The sequence below is a fragment of the Talpa occidentalis genome, unplaced genomic scaffold (assembly GCF_014898055.3).
Source record: "Talpa occidentalis isolate TD23 unplaced genomic scaffold, MPIMG_talOcc4v2.1 talOcc4.6, whole genome shotgun sequence".
NCBI lineage: Eukaryota > Metazoa > Chordata > Mammalia > Eulipotyphla > Talpidae > Talpa > Talpa occidentalis.
Window position 1 is genome coordinate 111,851,820 of NW_023604972.1, and position 16,567 is coordinate 111,868,386.

At 39.1% G+C, this 16,567-nt stretch overlaps 1 protein-coding gene across 3 annotated transcripts in view; it reads right to left on the reverse strand.

The window, feature by feature from the left end:
• Window positions 1–11,930, reverse strand: part of DDX4 (DEAD-box helicase 4) — a 51,987-nt gene extending 40,057 nt beyond the window's left edge. For 2 of the 3 annotated variants that reach the window (XM_037529734.2, XM_037529732.2), the window contains exons 1-3: window positions 11,831–11,929; window positions 10,908–10,993; window positions 4,537–4,597 (exon numbers count right to left, since the gene is read on the reverse strand). In XM_037529734.2, the coding sequence (XP_037385631.1) occupies window positions 4,537–4,597; window positions 10,908–10,979 (133 nt within the window). In that variant the 5' untranslated portion in view covers window positions 10,980–10,993; window positions 11,831–11,929. Of the gene's footprint in view, window positions 1–4,536; window positions 4,598–10,907; window positions 10,994–11,830 lie in introns of all 3 variants that reach the window. The other variant, XM_037529733.2, reaches the window with a different exon arrangement.
• Window positions 11,931–16,567: the final 4,637 nt, after the last annotated feature.

Sequence of the window (16,567 nt, forward strand, 5' to 3'; positions counted from 1 at the left end):
AAATAAATAAATCTTAAAAAAAAAAAGAAATTCTCAGCACTGTAGGCAATTTAAAAAAAATAAATAAAATCTATGTAAGTTGGTGTAGGCTTTTGTTCTAAGGAAGGAAATGTGCATGTGTCACACTCTAATAGTGAACTTTCCAGACTACTTTTTTTGTTGTTGTTGTTTCCAAATAAATACAGTTTGTTGGTGAAATAACTGATTTTTGCTTGAAATCAACCTAAGCATTGTCAGTAATAGCAAAAAGAAAAAAAAAACATTTATCAAAGGTGAATAGGTAAACTATAGTCATCCAGGGAATATTGTAATATTGTGCTCTCTCTCTCTCTCTAACACACACACACGCACATATTGTAGGAGTAGGAACAGGGCCACAGTGCAGGTTTTCTATGACCCTATGCAGACGGGTGAAGGAGAGTGAGTCCTGGAGCCCTCAGTGGCTTTTGCAAGCTTTTACTGGGATTTACCAAGTACACAGCAGGCAGGGGTACTGGGCTGGCAGGCCCCCCAGCCCCCAGCAAGTCTTCACTCTTTCTGGGCTCTCTCTCCTCCTCTGCTCTCAGCTTCTCTGCTGGCGTCCCAGTGATGCCACCCTTAAAAGCCCAGTCTTAGCCCAGATGAATCCCATCTACCTATGCCCACACCCTACTCCAGGTGCCTGCCATGAGGCATGCATTCAGGACCGCAGGGTTCCGTCATCTATCCTAATGGCAGGAGGTCAGAAAAGCCTGATACTTTTTCCTTACCCTACACACACATTGGTGAAGGAAATTCTATGGGGACTACACCTGGGAGGGGAGGAAACAAACAGTGTTTAAAAATGAACAATGATGTACAAAATATATAAATAAATATAAAAAAATTTAAAAATAAAATAAAACTTTAACACAAAAAAAGAAACACAGAAGTATCCTATACTCAAGTGAGGTTTCTGTTCATGCTTGCCAAGATTTCTTCCATCTTTTGCATTCATATTATTTGGTCACTATTGATCTTTTTTCTCCTTCATCTCCAACCATTTTACATAATTCTTCACCTGATTCATTTTGTACCTAAGATGCAAGTGGTAGATGTCCATTTGGTTACTACAGTCTCTAGATGTACACTTTCCCTATTTCTATAGCAAAAACACAGTGACCAAGACAAAAACGCCAAAAATTAAATTATCAGAGAAAGAAGTGTGTGTGGAGGGGCACGTGATTTCACATTATAACACAGAATTTTATATTCTGAAACCTCACTCATATCAAGCAAATTTAAACTTGAGTGAGCCATCTTTTACTAGGCTTATTAGTAAGGAATGATCATTTACAGAGAGCATGCAGGGTTTTGCCTATGATATTGTATCATGCAAACCTTAACCACACTTGGAATTCAGGATGAAAAACTCACATGGTTCTATTCTAAATGACATCTATTTTAATAAACTGTCAAATATGTCTGGAAAGTAAATTCTATATAAAATTTCTTTCCAACAATATAAGACCCTTTAGCCAAGTAAAATTGAAAAATTAGAGTGAATCTAGAACAATACAAAGCACTGTTCCCATCAAAAAAATTCACTCCGGCATACAGTTTTACACTTTACCAAAGGACTTTTATGTACATTATCTCATTTGGTTCTTGTCATTATAACAACCCTTTTAGGAGGTAAGGTTGATATTGACAAGTTAGTGTCTCTTTAGAAAAGATTAAATAAGTGAAAATAGCCATTATATCAGTCTATAAATGACTATGTCTAGAACTCAGAATTTCTATTTCAAAGCAGAGCTAAAGTGTAGCCATTCCGAAAACAATTTAAAGAAATTGAACAGGTAGCAAACATGGAAAACAGAACAAGCTAATATCCAGTAAGAATATTTAAGATTCAATCAATAATAGTTGTAAATTAAGTTAAATTAATTGACAACTAAAACAAGTGGTAAAAGTCAAGATAGCTAATTGTTATCATATGTGCACAAGAAAATTATTGAGTGCATATAGGTACCAGGCACGGTTACATTATGTACATATGTGTGTGTGTGTGTGTATAAACTAACATATTTAATCATCCTAAAATTGAGGTATTTCCCCCATTTTTCAAAGAAGAAAGCAAATAAAGAAAGCAGACAACTTTGTCAGAATTATCCAGTCAGGACAAAGACTAGACTTTTAATATTAAACTAGTTATCAGACTGAAAAGTCTATTTACTGAAATTCTAAATACATTCTCTGTAGTACCTTATATCTCCAAAGGGTAAATCAGAGGGCAGTTCAAAATAATCTTGGAAATGATAACTGGTCAATTTTGAAAATTACAACAGAGAGGGCCTCCCTGGTGGTGCAAGGGGTTAAGACACAACCTATGAAGCTGTCCACAGCCTCTGCAGCACGAGTTCAATCCCCTGGCTGGCCACGGAGCAACCTGTGTGGCACAGCAAACCTCTTCTGACTCGCCCGCTGCTCCCCTCAGCAGTGTGCTTCCGTCATTCTGCCTGTTCTGTTCCCCACTCTGTCTCTGGTAAATCCTCTCACCCCCACACCTCTGTAACCCAATTCTTGTATGCATAAATAAATCTTTTTTAAGAAGTACAACAGAGAATGGACACAATTTTTAAGAATTACAGGAACCAGTATGTGAGATTTTTAAAAAGTTAAAGGCAGAGTCTAAACATGATTCAACAATTAAAATTGTAGAAATGGCCATACTGCCCAAAGTTACAACAGCCATCAAAATACCAAAAACATTCTTCACAAAAATAGGATAATCCTGAAATGTGTGTGCAATGACAAGACCTCTACAAAGGCAATCTTGAGAATAAACAAAGAGCTATGACACTTCTGTATTTCAAACTACACCACAAAATAAAAATAATAAAAACAATATGGTACTGGCACAAAAAGAGACATATTGACCAATGGAACAGAATAGAGCATCCAGAATTAAACTCCATATACAGTTAACTAATATTCCACAAGGGAATCAAGAATACCCACTTGGGGGGGTGCCTCCCTAGTGGCAAGGCGGTTAAGCACTGGGTTTGATCCAGGCCGCCCGGCAAGAATCCCACATGGCGAGGCAGACCTCTCCTGTCTCACCCGCTGTTCCCCTCAGCAGCACATTTCTTCGGTCTGCCTGTTCTGTTCCATGCTCTGTCTCTGGTGAATCCTCTCACCCTCCCGTGCATCTGGCCTGTACCCCGGTTCATGTATAAAAATGAATACATCTTTAAAAAAAAAATACCCACTTGGAAAATGATAGTCTCTTCAAGTAATGGTGCTAGAAAAAAATTGGCAAAACCATTATCTTACCACTAACAAAAATTTTTACACCTATAACAAAATGTATCTTTTGTATCTTACACCACTAACAAAAATTAACTTTATACACTGCTGGTAGGAATATAAATTGGTTCAACCACTATGGAAAACAGTAAGTCAGTCCTATAAAATATTAAAAACAGGTCTACCATCTGATCCAGCAATTCCATTTTGAGGTAGAACCCAAATAAAATGAAAATAGGATTTGGACAAGATATATATGCACACCCATGTTCATCACAATAGCTGAGATATGGTAACAATTCAAATGCCCATCAAGAGATAAATGGATTAAAAATGTTACACATACACACACATATTTAAGGGTATAAATTTGTAACAAGTAGTAAATAAGCCACAGAGATCCATATCAAAAGACCAGTAGTGAGTGTTGGAGAGGGTGTGGAGGTAAGGGAACACCTGTACACTATTGGTGGAGATGAAGACTGATCCAGCACCAGAGGAAACAATATGGAAATACCTCAAAATATTAAAAATAGATCTACATTATAACACTGCAATCCCACTCCAGGTATCTACCCTAAGGACAAAAAAAAACTTTGGGAAGATGAAAATATTCTAGAGGTAGATGGTGGTAATGGTTGCAGAGCAATGTGATTGTAATTAATGCCACTGAACTGTATAGTTAAAATGGTAAATTTTACATAATATGTATTTACAATAATAGAAATTTTGAAAAATAGAAATAGCATCTCAGACTTCCTTGGACTTCAACAAAATAAAAGATCTCCTAACAGTTTAACTACCTAGCTGAATTCCTACCACTTCCATTAATCTTCTCATCCACATCAAACTCCATAAAAGAACCAATTACCTATATAAACAAGTGATGGAGGCAAAACAGTAGCAAGGATACAGGTTCCCTTATCTTGACTGATTTCTCATAATCTCCTAGGATTTTTCCTAAATTAAAAGAAACTTACCCTATCTATCTTATATGACATGTTTGGCTTACCCTGTTACTATGCTGACAGGTCACCATGATTGCAGCCTGCTACAATAACCTTACAGTCCAGCTTACTCCTTTATGTCAGGAACTCTGACAATTACCTAGCAGCCTGAAAGTCATATATAAGAAATAATCAAATCAGAATGAATTCTTACTAGGAAATTTAAAAAAACACCCTCTACAAGATATCTACTAGTCAGCTCATTCACTACATGAAGTCCTTAACCTGAAAAGAGGTTTTTTTTTTTAACCTAAACACATACCTGCTGATGAAGCTGGGGTCCTGTTAAAAGTATCTCCATTTGCTCCAGAAGAATACCTATCCTGGAAGAAGAAAAGACTTCTTTTCTACTTGAATAGGAAGAATGTGTCACTTATTTTACAAATACTACAAAATTTTAACAACTGGGCTTTATTCATAACAAAGTAATTATAGATATTCCTTCATTAATTATTCCAAAACATCTTCAATTTATTATTGTATGCATAACATATCAACATATCACTTAAAACAGCAGTCAGCATTTACATTTTTTGTAAATAAAGTTTTATTGGAAGACAGAAATACCGTTATGCTTCTGTGGTTGCTTTGGCACTGCAACAGGAAAGTTGCAACAGAGAATTGAAGGCCTGCAAAGTCTAAAACATTTATCCGGCCCTCTATGGAAAGAGTTTGCTGATACCTTACTTAAAAGATATATGTGTGTGTGTGTGTGTGTGTGAAAAGCATAATTAAATACAATTATTACAATAAATAAAATCTGACTAAAATATTACATAAATGTAACAATGCCTGCCAGTATGCTATATCGAGTTTAGTATTTTACAGTATAGCAATTCCTCCTTTTTTGTAGTTTTAACTTTCCACAATTTCAGTTACCCATGATCTATAACAATCTGAAAGTATTACATACGAGATTTGAGAGACCACATTTATATTAACTTTCATAGAGTATTTTGTTGTAACTGTTCTACTTCATTATTTTCTTGTTAATCTTGCTAATTTATAAATTAAACTTTATTTTGGGTATTAATATATAGGGAAAAAGGACCCCTTGAACCTAGATTTTGCTTGCCTAACCTTCCTGCTATTGTGCTCCCAGGCTAACTGGAATTCATTGCACTCATTCTTCAGAATTAATGCAGCTCTTTCAGCACCTTCAGAGCTAAAAAAAACTTCAACTCTCTCATACGCCACACACCCAAAGTTCCAGGGAGCTACCAGCTCACCCAAGAAAGAGCAAAGCACCTCAAAATTTATAATCACCAAAGCCCAGGAACAAATGTGCTGCAAATGTTTACCTCCTAGGCCCTAATTTCTATGTATGAAAGCATTTTCAAAATAAAAGTTATTTCCCCATACAGAAACACTTAAAAATAAAACTCATACTGAAGCCGTTAATTACAGACCATAGAAGAAACCTAGTATAAATAAGAAGAAACAGGATTTTAAAAAAAGAGAAAGATGAGGTTCTGCAGTTTTAGCCTCTCCCTTGTATCAGCCAATTTTCTATTACTTGACCAAAATCGACTGGCTGTAAACTACCAATCCTCCAAACTAGCTCAACCAACAACATTGACACCTTTGCAAATTTTAGTGCTCTCCTTGGGTTCCTTACACCTCTTTGTCAGTCTTCGACTCCATCTGTAGGGGCAGGACCGACACAGTGCAGGTTTTCTGATCCAGCAGACCAGGTAAAGGAGGAGTCAGCGTCCTCAGTGGCTTTTGCAGGTCTTTTATTTAGATTTACCAGGCATATGGCAGGCAGGGGCGCTTGGGGGCTGGGAGGCTGGCAGTCCTTCCAGCCCCCAGCAAATCCTCACTCTATCTGGGCTCTCTGGTGTTCTCTCTGCTTCTGCTGGTGTCCCCGTGATGTCGCCCTTAAAAGCCCAGTCTTAGCCCAGATGAATCCCATCTACATATGCCCATACCCTACTCCAGGTGCCCGCCATCAGGCATGCATTCAGAACCGCAGGGTTCCTTCATCTATCCTAAGGGCGGGAGGGCAGAAAAGCCTGATACTTTTTACCTTACCCTACAATCCACCTCCTCAGGGTTTTCTGCCAGACAGTCTATACAAGTCACATATGTTTCTCTTGGTAATAGAGCACTGCAGCCATGGCCCACAAAAAGTAAAACAGTATATACATCACAATAAAACAATACAACAAAATACAACAGAACAAAATAATTCCAGGCAGGGCACCAACCTAGTGGCAAAAGACAACTATTGGCACCAGCAGATAATCCACCAAATCTGTTGCCGAAGGCACTGCTCATACAAGGGAGGGGAACCACTCACGGCATCTACCGTCAGACACCAGGAGCCGCAGACTTCTCTGGCTGTGGTCTCAGCCACAAGTCACACACCACATCCACCCCCAGGATGCACTCACTCTGGGATTGGCAATTCTCTACTGTTGGGGGTAATCGCCAACCCTCAGGGTTTCTATCTTCTTCGGTCGTTCCAACATTCGGCTTTCATAGCCACCAATGTGACACGTAGGCCCCTGCACTCAGGCCAACCCACTGCACAAGCACATGGGTCGGGGATCCAAACTCCACATGCTACCTCTCTTGGGTCCCCTTTTCGGCTTGGGCTCCATCCCAAGCCACGTTCCCCACCTGTCCCCCAAGGACGGGTTCCTCAGCTCCTCACCCTCACTCGACAACAAGCAGGGCATTACCCACAGGTGATTTTACGAGACTCACTGGCCTTCCTCGCTTACTTAGTGCTTAACAGCCACTCAGGGATTCCCAAACTTAGCATCAGCTCCAGCTTTTGCCTTCTCAGTTGGCTTTTCTCCTCTGCCTAGCTGCTGGCCATACACAGGCTGCTTTTGGCCATCAAGGCCTACTGGCCATCCCCAGATTCCCATCTCCTGGGGTGTACAAACAATAGCATTCTCCCCCAGGGTCCCAAAAACTTAACTTGCCTAAGTTCCTCCACCTTCTGGTGGGATTGTCAGTCCAAGTCCATCAGTCCAAGTCCATCAGTCCAAGTCCGTCAGGCCTCTCCCTGCCATCAGCACTGGCGAGCTCCGAATCGTGGTCCTCTCCTCCCCGATGATTCTTGCTGCCTTGGGGGTCGTTGGCTGGTCCTCTTGGGTGTCTCCTCCTCCAGGGGTCTTCTTATCCCGTAGCTCCTATACATTGTCCACCTCCTGTACCGCCATGATGCCTCCAGCGTTGTCACAGGCTCAGTCTGCTACTCCTGAGGTCTTCAGAGGGCTCCATATTCATCTGCATGGATCATCCTGCTGACTTATGCCAATTGTAGGGGAAGAACAGACACAGTGCAGGTTTTCTGATCCAGCAGACCGGGTAAAGGAGGAATCAGAGTCCTCAGTGCTTTTGCAGGTCTTTTATTTAGATTTACCAGGTACACGGCAGGCAGGGGTGCTGGGGGGCCGGGAGGCTGGCAGTCCTCCCAGGCCCCAGCAAATTATCACTCTATCTGGGCTCCCTGGCGTTCTCTCTGCTTCCCTCCTTCTTCTCTCGGCTTCTCTGCTTCTGTTGGCATCTCCGTGATGCCATCCTTAAAAGCCCAGCCTCAGCCCAGGTGAATCCCATCTACCTATGCCCACACCCTACTCCAGGTGCCCGCCATCAGGCATGCATTCAGGACCGCAGAGTTCCGTCATCTATCCTAATGGCAGGAGGGCAGAAAAGCCTGATACTTTTTACCTTACCCTACACCATCATTTAGATTTTTGAGTCAGTGCACTTTCCTCTAAGGCCAAAACCTGGGTTTTTACTTAGATGAACATATCTATTTCCCATTTCCTATTTCTATTTGCTTCTAATTCAGTATATATAATCTTTGCTTTCTAGTAAGAAACACAATAGCCTCCTGCCTCACGTTTGATGACTATGTATAGAAATTGCTTGAAATCTACCTCGGGCTCCAGAGCCTCAACTTCAACTTCTGTGAATTCAATGAAGTCCAGATGCCACAGTTTTTCCTGCTACTTAGGAATTGTCGTATGGACATGAACAAAAGCAGAAAACTTTCTTACCTAAATATTCACTACTAATTTAGCTACTACTAATTTAGCTACTACTACTTAATAAAATTATAATTGTGGATGAATTATCTCAAGCTGCTTCAATTTTAAACACAAGAGTATTTGCCTGCTAAAATATGTCACTAAAACAGCAAACAGATCAGAATGAGGCCATCACTGTGTAAACGTACGTGGTCACCTAACAAGCAGCACTGCAACTAAAAGGCAAGCCCAACATCCTATTATATTCACCATACTTATCCATTCCAACACCCATCCCAACAAGACTGTTGCAATGTACACATGCCTAGCCAATGAGATTTCCAGAATACACAATTGTTAGCTTATCAAATTCTTCTAAATCTTGCATCTTCCATTGTGCTATCCTGGAGAGGTACGTGCACTTCAAAATATAAAACTGAGAACTTCTTAGAGCTACCAAAACAGTGGCGTATCAGTTCAAAATTACAGAAGTCATATATCAACATTAACTCTCCAAATAAAGATGCTGAGAAATATTTTGAAAATGTTGATCATAGGTACTGTTTAAATGATAGCAATCCATGGTGATCTCAGAATCGCTATAAAATTAAGATAAGGAAAGCCCAGCTCTCTTGAAGGAAATTGTTTTAACAACCAATCAAAACTGTCTTTAAAAAAAGTAGGCTGAAATAAAGACTTCAGCTTTCTCCCACATAAAATGCCATGAATTCATTCTGTTTTTGCTCTTTTTATTCAACCAAGGCAGGCTCTTTTTATTCAAACAAGGCCACTGTCTGAGCCATGCTTCTTTAAGTCAACTAAGTCAAATAACTAATTGCCAACAAGCATCAGGTGTTAAATTTGCAGACAAATGCAAAAAAAAAAAAATGCTACAAATTGGCCCCACAAAAAACATGTATTAAGAATCAAATGGTTCTTAAAAGTTCTCATCACCAAAAAAAAAAAAAATGTTAACTATTTATGGTGACAGATGTTAACTAGGCTTATCGTAGTGAGCATTTTACAACTACACAAAAATGGAATTATTATTTTACATATCTGAACTTAACATGTCAATTATACCTCAATTAGAACTGTTAACATAAAAATTCAATTTAGTAGTCCCAGTATCAAGAAACAAATAGGACAAAGATCAAAGATTCCCAAAAGATCAATCTGAAATTATGACAGTTGGCCATCTTCAATTTCAGACACCCATGCAATACTATTCACAAAATGCTACAGTGCAGTGTACTATTTGACACACTTAAAGCAAAATGTCAGGGTAGAAAAAAATAAAAATAAAATAGGTGACTATTCAACAAATGGAAGAAAGTCTGTTTCTGTGAATTCAACTTTGTATTATTACAAATCTATTAAGAACGAGAAGTGAAAAGAACCATATAGTATCCTTTAATGAAATACCATTTTTGAAAAAAAATTCTTTCAAAGTATTTTTAAAACAAGTTGTACATATTTATAACAATGTTACAGTGAAGTTGATATCTTAAATTTCCACTAAAATATCATTATAAAATAGAAGATGCACTACAGGAAATGTTATATTACCATACAATATTATTTTTAGGAAGTCAGTAATGAAGAATAGTGCTGAAGAGTAAAAATGCTGGAAGCAAAAATTATTTTTATGTATTATCATTATAATCTATTAAAACATGTTTGGTGAAAAAAAAGAAAATTTACTAAATATTTAACAGGAGTGTTTGCACTGGCAAACAAGATCACTAGGTGATTTTTCTCCTCTTTCCCAGTGTTTTTGTAATGGTTTTAGGATGGAAGGAGAACTATAAGTAAAAAGATAAATTAGAAATGACATTATTTCTAAAATAATTTCCACAACAAGAAACATAATAAAGCCAGAATATCATCATGGGAATTTAACATGAACGTTAGGTATACATCAAATTCATTCAAGAAAAATAAAGGATAGATTATATTTTTGTATGAAATAAGAACTTTCACTAAGAAGACATCATTTGAAAAAGTATGTGTCAGAAATGAGTAACATAAACGCAACTGAAAATTTTAAGGGGAAAAAAATGAGCTTTTGGACATTTTCAATGCAAAAACAACTCCTTAAAATGTATTATCTTCTAAAGTAGAGTCTGTTAATTCTCTTAAGTCAATTTCCAAGTCAGATCAAAACCCAAAAATCTACTCCAGGGTCCTTTCTAGATTGCAGTATTACTCCCCAAAAACATTAAGGAAAAAGATCTGATGATTTGCACATTTGAAGAGGAAACTGAAGATAACCATTTGAGTTTATCTAGAAAGCCCTCTTGTAAAACCAACTTTAGAATTCAAAATGTTGCCAAGAACTATATTTTTAAATTTTCTATACAGTGGTGTCTCAGAGACATTCCATCACATCTGTCCAAGCTTGCCTTCACCCACAATAAGTCCTAAACCACTGACATTTATATTAAGTTGTTTTAATTATCAAATTATCTCAGGTTATTTTTTTCTATTTTAGGTTTAATCCACCTCTTCTTCATTCCCCGATATCAACTGGAAATAAGCACAGCACATTGCAACCGTGTAATTCAGAACATTCCCATTATAATGATCTTCAAGCAGATAAAATCTGTAACATTTAAGAACAGTAATCTCTGAATTTTACTACCTTCTCAAATACAGGAACGTAGGAAGACATATGAGGTTTGATTATTTCTGCTTCCCAATCTTCATCTCCCATGGTGGCTTCCAGTTCTATTTTGAGAAAAATATAAGCATGTACATTTGACCTTAATTAGGGTCAGAATCATACCTTTAAAAGCATAAACTATCATCACTTCACAAACTTGAAACATCAGGACTAACTACTGCTCTCCCCTAAAAGCTTTTTTTAAAAAAAGCTTTTCAAGTTTTGTTGCTTACCTATAATGACAGCATTTATATCCATCTTTTGAAATTATCTGAATTGCTTTCCCAATCACTCTAGCAATCACCACTGTTGTCCTTGCTGATGTTTTGGTTTTTCCCCCAAAATCTGTTCACAGAATTTCTATGAACTTTCTTCCAAGGGTTCCCAAACACCTTCACTGTACATTACCAGGACTGAAAATTTTTGAGATACTACTCAAAAGAGATCTCCCTTCATATGCTTCCCCTTCAAGGCTACAGAAGATGTTCGTTTGGTGTGGGGTTTGGGGTAGTTTCTTTTGGAGGGGGGAGGGGACAAAGGCCTTGTAGTTGGAAGGGGAAGGGAAGACAGCTCGGGTGGCCCAAGTCACTCCAACCTGGACAACTGGTTTCACCAAGGAGCGTCTGAACACAAACGGTACTACAACCCTCCCTGTTTAAAGTAAAAAAACCACTAAGGAGCTGGACAAAAGACTCCCTCGTCTCCTCTGCAGGCCTCGAGCCCTGATTTCGGGCTCCCACGGGGCTTTAGGAACCTCAGAAGGGAAGCGGAAAAGTCCCAAAGGATTGCTTGAAACCCGCCTCCCTGCCCACTCGGTTCTCCCTTTAGCCCGAAGTCCAGCTACCGGGAAGTTAGAGGGTCTGGCGGGGACCCCTTCTGTGAAGAAAGCCGCTGGCCCTCACCTCTCGGGCTGCTGGCTCTCCCCCGGGTTTTCGCAGGCGTCTAGGCCGCTTAAACGGCTGCACGTGCAGGACGCAGACTGCGTCAGGTGGGCAGCGCCAACTACAAATGACACCAGGGCGGAGCGCCCGCAGCCAATCAGCGCTCAGCGCGCCGGCGTCGTCCCGCCCCCACCTCCAGTTGGTGGGTCGCGACTCCCTCACATTCTCACGCAGGGGCCCGTTGGGCCTCTGGGTACAAGGCTGCTGTGGGTCCCTTGACTCTAGATTCTTGCGTGAGGTCTTCAGTCTGGCGAAGCTCCAGATTTTCCCAAGCTCTGCAAGCCAAACATTGTCCATGTGACTTTTTCTAACTACAAAAAGGGAAAGAAGGGCAATACCCTTCCATCTACCCTTTTCCTTGCCCACCGCAGTCCCCGGCGGTTGGCCTTGTGGTGCTGTAGTTGCGAGGCGCTCGCTTCACATCTGGGGATTCTCAAGCGCTTTGACGTGGGACTGAGGCGGGTGGAGCTGGTTTATTTACTTTTTCCCCCAGCCAGGGCAGGGATGGAACTGTTGTTACCTTGGTACCCAAGAAGTTGTAATGGAAGTTGTCCCGTCTCATAGAATGGGGAATCCAACTCTTTGGGAAGGAAAAGGCACTCTGATTCAGAAGGAAAAAGGAGTTTGCTGGTATTGGATTTGTGGTCTTTTTTTTTTTTTTTTAATAATAAATTTTATTTTTATATTCCCCATACAATTGCAACCCCCCCATTTTGATCCCAATTCCTCCCCTCCCCGCCCCCCACCCCCCACAGAGTGTCTCTGGTTCATAGTTGATTGTTGATTTTGATTTTCACTTTCTTATAGTTATTCATTTTCCTGGTCCCTTATTTAAGTTTTCTAGATTCCTGCTATGAGTGAGACCATCCGGTATTTTTCTTTTTCTTTCTGGCTTATTTCGCTGAGCATGATCCCTTCCAGCGCCATCCATGTTGCTGCAAATTGCATGTGTTTATCTTTTTTGAATGCTGAGTAATTTTCCATGGTGTATATGTACCACATCTTCTTGATCCAGTCATCTATTTTTGGGCATTTGGGCTGTTTCCAAAGCTTAGCAATTGTAAACAGTGCTGCTATAAACATGTGGTCTGCTTTTTTATGTCCCTTAGGGGTACTAGCCAAGCAAAAGTGTGATAGAGGGACATTTAGTGCAATGCTGTACTTAATCATCAACCTGGTATTCTTGTGTACTCTTCCCGCCACCCCAGAAAAATTCCTTCTGTATTTCCCCCCATCCTCCAAAAAAGCATAGTAACTGACTGCTTTGAAGTATAGTTTTCTTTTTTGGTTTTATTTTATTTTATTTCATTCAGGGATATAAATCCCAAATATAGTCTTACACTTAGGCATAAAGAATGAGGCACTTTATGGGCTCAGCTTCATCCTTTTCATCTCTAGAATCACTGCTTTTGTCTTTTTCACCAAAAATTTATGTCAGAATTTATCTAGTTAGCACTAAGTTTTGTCAGACTTTTATCAAGGTGTATTGTTTTTTAAAAGTTATACTAAACAAAGTTCAAACCAAAATATATTTTAACAAAACTGTCATCTTTAGTAATTTCCATTTTAAAACCAAATTGTTACATAATACCCCTGATGCAGCTATTACCTTAAATCATGGTATATTATGGGGGAAAGCTACCCTTTCTGTCACTCTTAATTTGTATACAGGATCATCTGAGGTATTTTAACTTACATTGACTTGACAGTTCTTTCAAAATTTTTGTAATGAAAAAATATTCAGTGAAAAGAGCAAAATGTGAAATAGAATGATAACCAGGTAAGGTTTTTTAAAGTATGGATGATTTGGAGTTATTTTCTAAAATGAACATTTTCATAACACTTAACATTCTTTGCTGTTGACTCAAATATGTTGTAATAAAAGTCTATAGTTAAGACTTCACATTTTAGAAAGAGGCACTGTAAAAACTACTACTGTACTGCTAAGGGAATAGATCTTAAAAGTTCTCATCACAGGGGGGAAAATATAACTATGCAGGGTGATGGATATTAACTAGACTTACTGTGGTGATCATTTCTCAATATATGTACATGTGTATATATTTTATATGTAATATGTATATTGGAACAACTGATGGAATTTGATTAAGGTCTGTGGATTCAATCAGAGTATTTTATCAATAAAAATGTTCTAATTTGGTAATTGTACTGTGAACATTTTTGTTCCTTGGAAATATGCACAGAAGAATTTAAAAGCAGACATATATTGTCTACAACATAGTCCTAGATCATTTAAGAAAAAACAGGGTTTGGGGAGAGTAAAGGAATTGAGGGGAGGGAAGAAGCAAGAGAATTTAAAGCAAATACGGCAAAAATGTTAACAATTAGTAATTCTGAGTGAAGAAAATATGAGTTCTTTGCACTGTTTGCAAATTTTTTATAATTTAAAATTTTAAAATATCTTCAAAGGATAGAGGTATATTAAGTATATTTTTAGGGCCTCCCTGGTGGCGCAAGGGGTTTAAGATGCAACATATCCACATCCCCCAGCTGCGAGGGAGCAACCCACATGGCTCAACAGACCTCTTCTTTCTTGCCCGCTGCTCCCCTCAGCAGTGTGCGTCCGTCAATCTGCCTGTTCTATTCCCCACTCTGTCTCTGGTGAATCCTCTCAGCCCCCACAGCTCTGGTCTGTACCCCAGTTCTTATGTGCATAAATAAATAAATCTTTTTTAAAAAGTGTATTTTTAAATTTGTGGGTTCATAATGATACCAAAAAAAAGATAAATAAACAACCAAAACCCACAACAAAATCTTCAGGCAACTAACTCTTTTTGAAAACTGGTAAAAATAAATATGCAACAGTTCATACTGCATTTCCTACACATACTTTACCCCTTGGTGTAACCAAACTGTCAAGGTAAAATTCCTCCTTTTGAAAGAATTCTAGCCAATAAAAGGGACTCTCCACTCTGTACCCTCTAGATCAGGGTTCAGGAAACTATAATCTGACAAATAATACCCTAGTATCTGTTTCTACAAATAAATTGGAATAACACTACCCCATTTTATACATATTGTCTGTGTTGGCTATATTTATAACATAAAGGCAGAATTGAGTAGTATTTGAAAGAGACCATATGGCTGCAAAGAAGAAAATATTTACTATTGGATTCTATACAGATAAAATGTGCTAATCCTTGCCATGGCCCAGGAATATAGCAAGTTCTCAAATAACGTAGCTCAGCTATAATGTTGATGAGTGGGGAAATGACTCATTCCCAGATGGGGTCACTGTCTATGTGGAGTTTATATTTTCTCCCCATAATGGTATGGGCTTTCTCTGTATTTTGTTACACATCATTTTACTTAAAGTTGCAATTTCCAAGAACCTATCTACAACACTAATTAAGGACTCACTAGTATGACTGGTGATTTGCCACTCCAGAACTATGACAGCACCACAGGAACTCAAAGAGACACTGCGAGTTTTTTAAAATTTTGAGGAAAATTTTTATCAGACACCATATCAACTACGAGCTTGAGAAAACCATGGTTTTAATATTAGATGAAGTTAATTCTCTTGGATAGCATCATATATGCAAATTGATTCTTTAGGGGTTGCTATCCTCTCCAGCGCTACACAACCCAGTGTGGAATAGCAAATAAGGATAGTGGTATCCCAATCTGATGTCTATATTTGAGAAGCCAGTGAATGCCCAACTGGTAGACACAGTCTATTACTAATTGTGGTTATTTATGAATAAAAGTAGTTTTCAGGGCCTCCCTGGTGGCGCAAGGGGTTAAGCACCGCACTATGAAGCAATTCACAGCCTCTGCAGCACAAGTTCGATCCCCAGTCAGCCAGGAAGAAATCCACATGGCACAGCAGACCTCTCCTGTCTCGCCCGCTGCTCCCCTCAGCAGTGTATTTCGGTCAGTCTGCCTGTTCTGTTCCCCCTTCTGTCTCTGCTAGAGCCCTCTCACCCGCCACTCCTGCATCTCTGGCTTGTGTCCCGGCTCTTGTATGCATAAATAAATAAATCTTTTAAAAAAATAGTTTTCAAGTTAGCATATTCTTTTAAATGACTACAAAGTTGTTAATACATAAATGTTTTGACTTGTTTAGACCTAGCCTTTTAGTAAACAGAGTATTGAGAAAAAGATTACTCACATTCCGTGGAGCCATGAGCCTTTGATCTATCAGGTAATCAAGAAAAAGATTGCTGATCTTCAATAGCTGGTGAAAAGCTGAAAAGGAACTTTGCAACAGACAGTATTTGAACTCACTGAATAGCCTATATGTTACTATAATTTAATATTACTTAATGGTACCTATAGTGCCAGGATGGGCCACGGAGCAGGTTTCCTAACCCAGCAGACCGGGTAAAGGATAATCCTGGAGCCCTCGGTGGGTTTCTCAGGCTTTTATTAAGCTTTTACATGTAGTGCAGCAACCAAGTACATGGCAGGCAGGGGTGGCCCCAGGGCCAGGAGGCCAAGAGGCCTCCAAGCCCCCATCAAGTCTTCACTCTGGGTTTCTCTGGCTTCTCTCTCTTCTCTCTCCTGCTGCTTCTCCTCTTGGTGACTAACTCAATACTCCTCCCATGGCCCACAGAAATAAACAAAGCAGCAATGTGACAACTGCAGGTGCCCCATCAAGCAGGGCAATCCTAATGGTGGGAGGGCAGAAAAGCCTGAAAAACCATTTACCTTATTATGGTACCTCCAGAAATA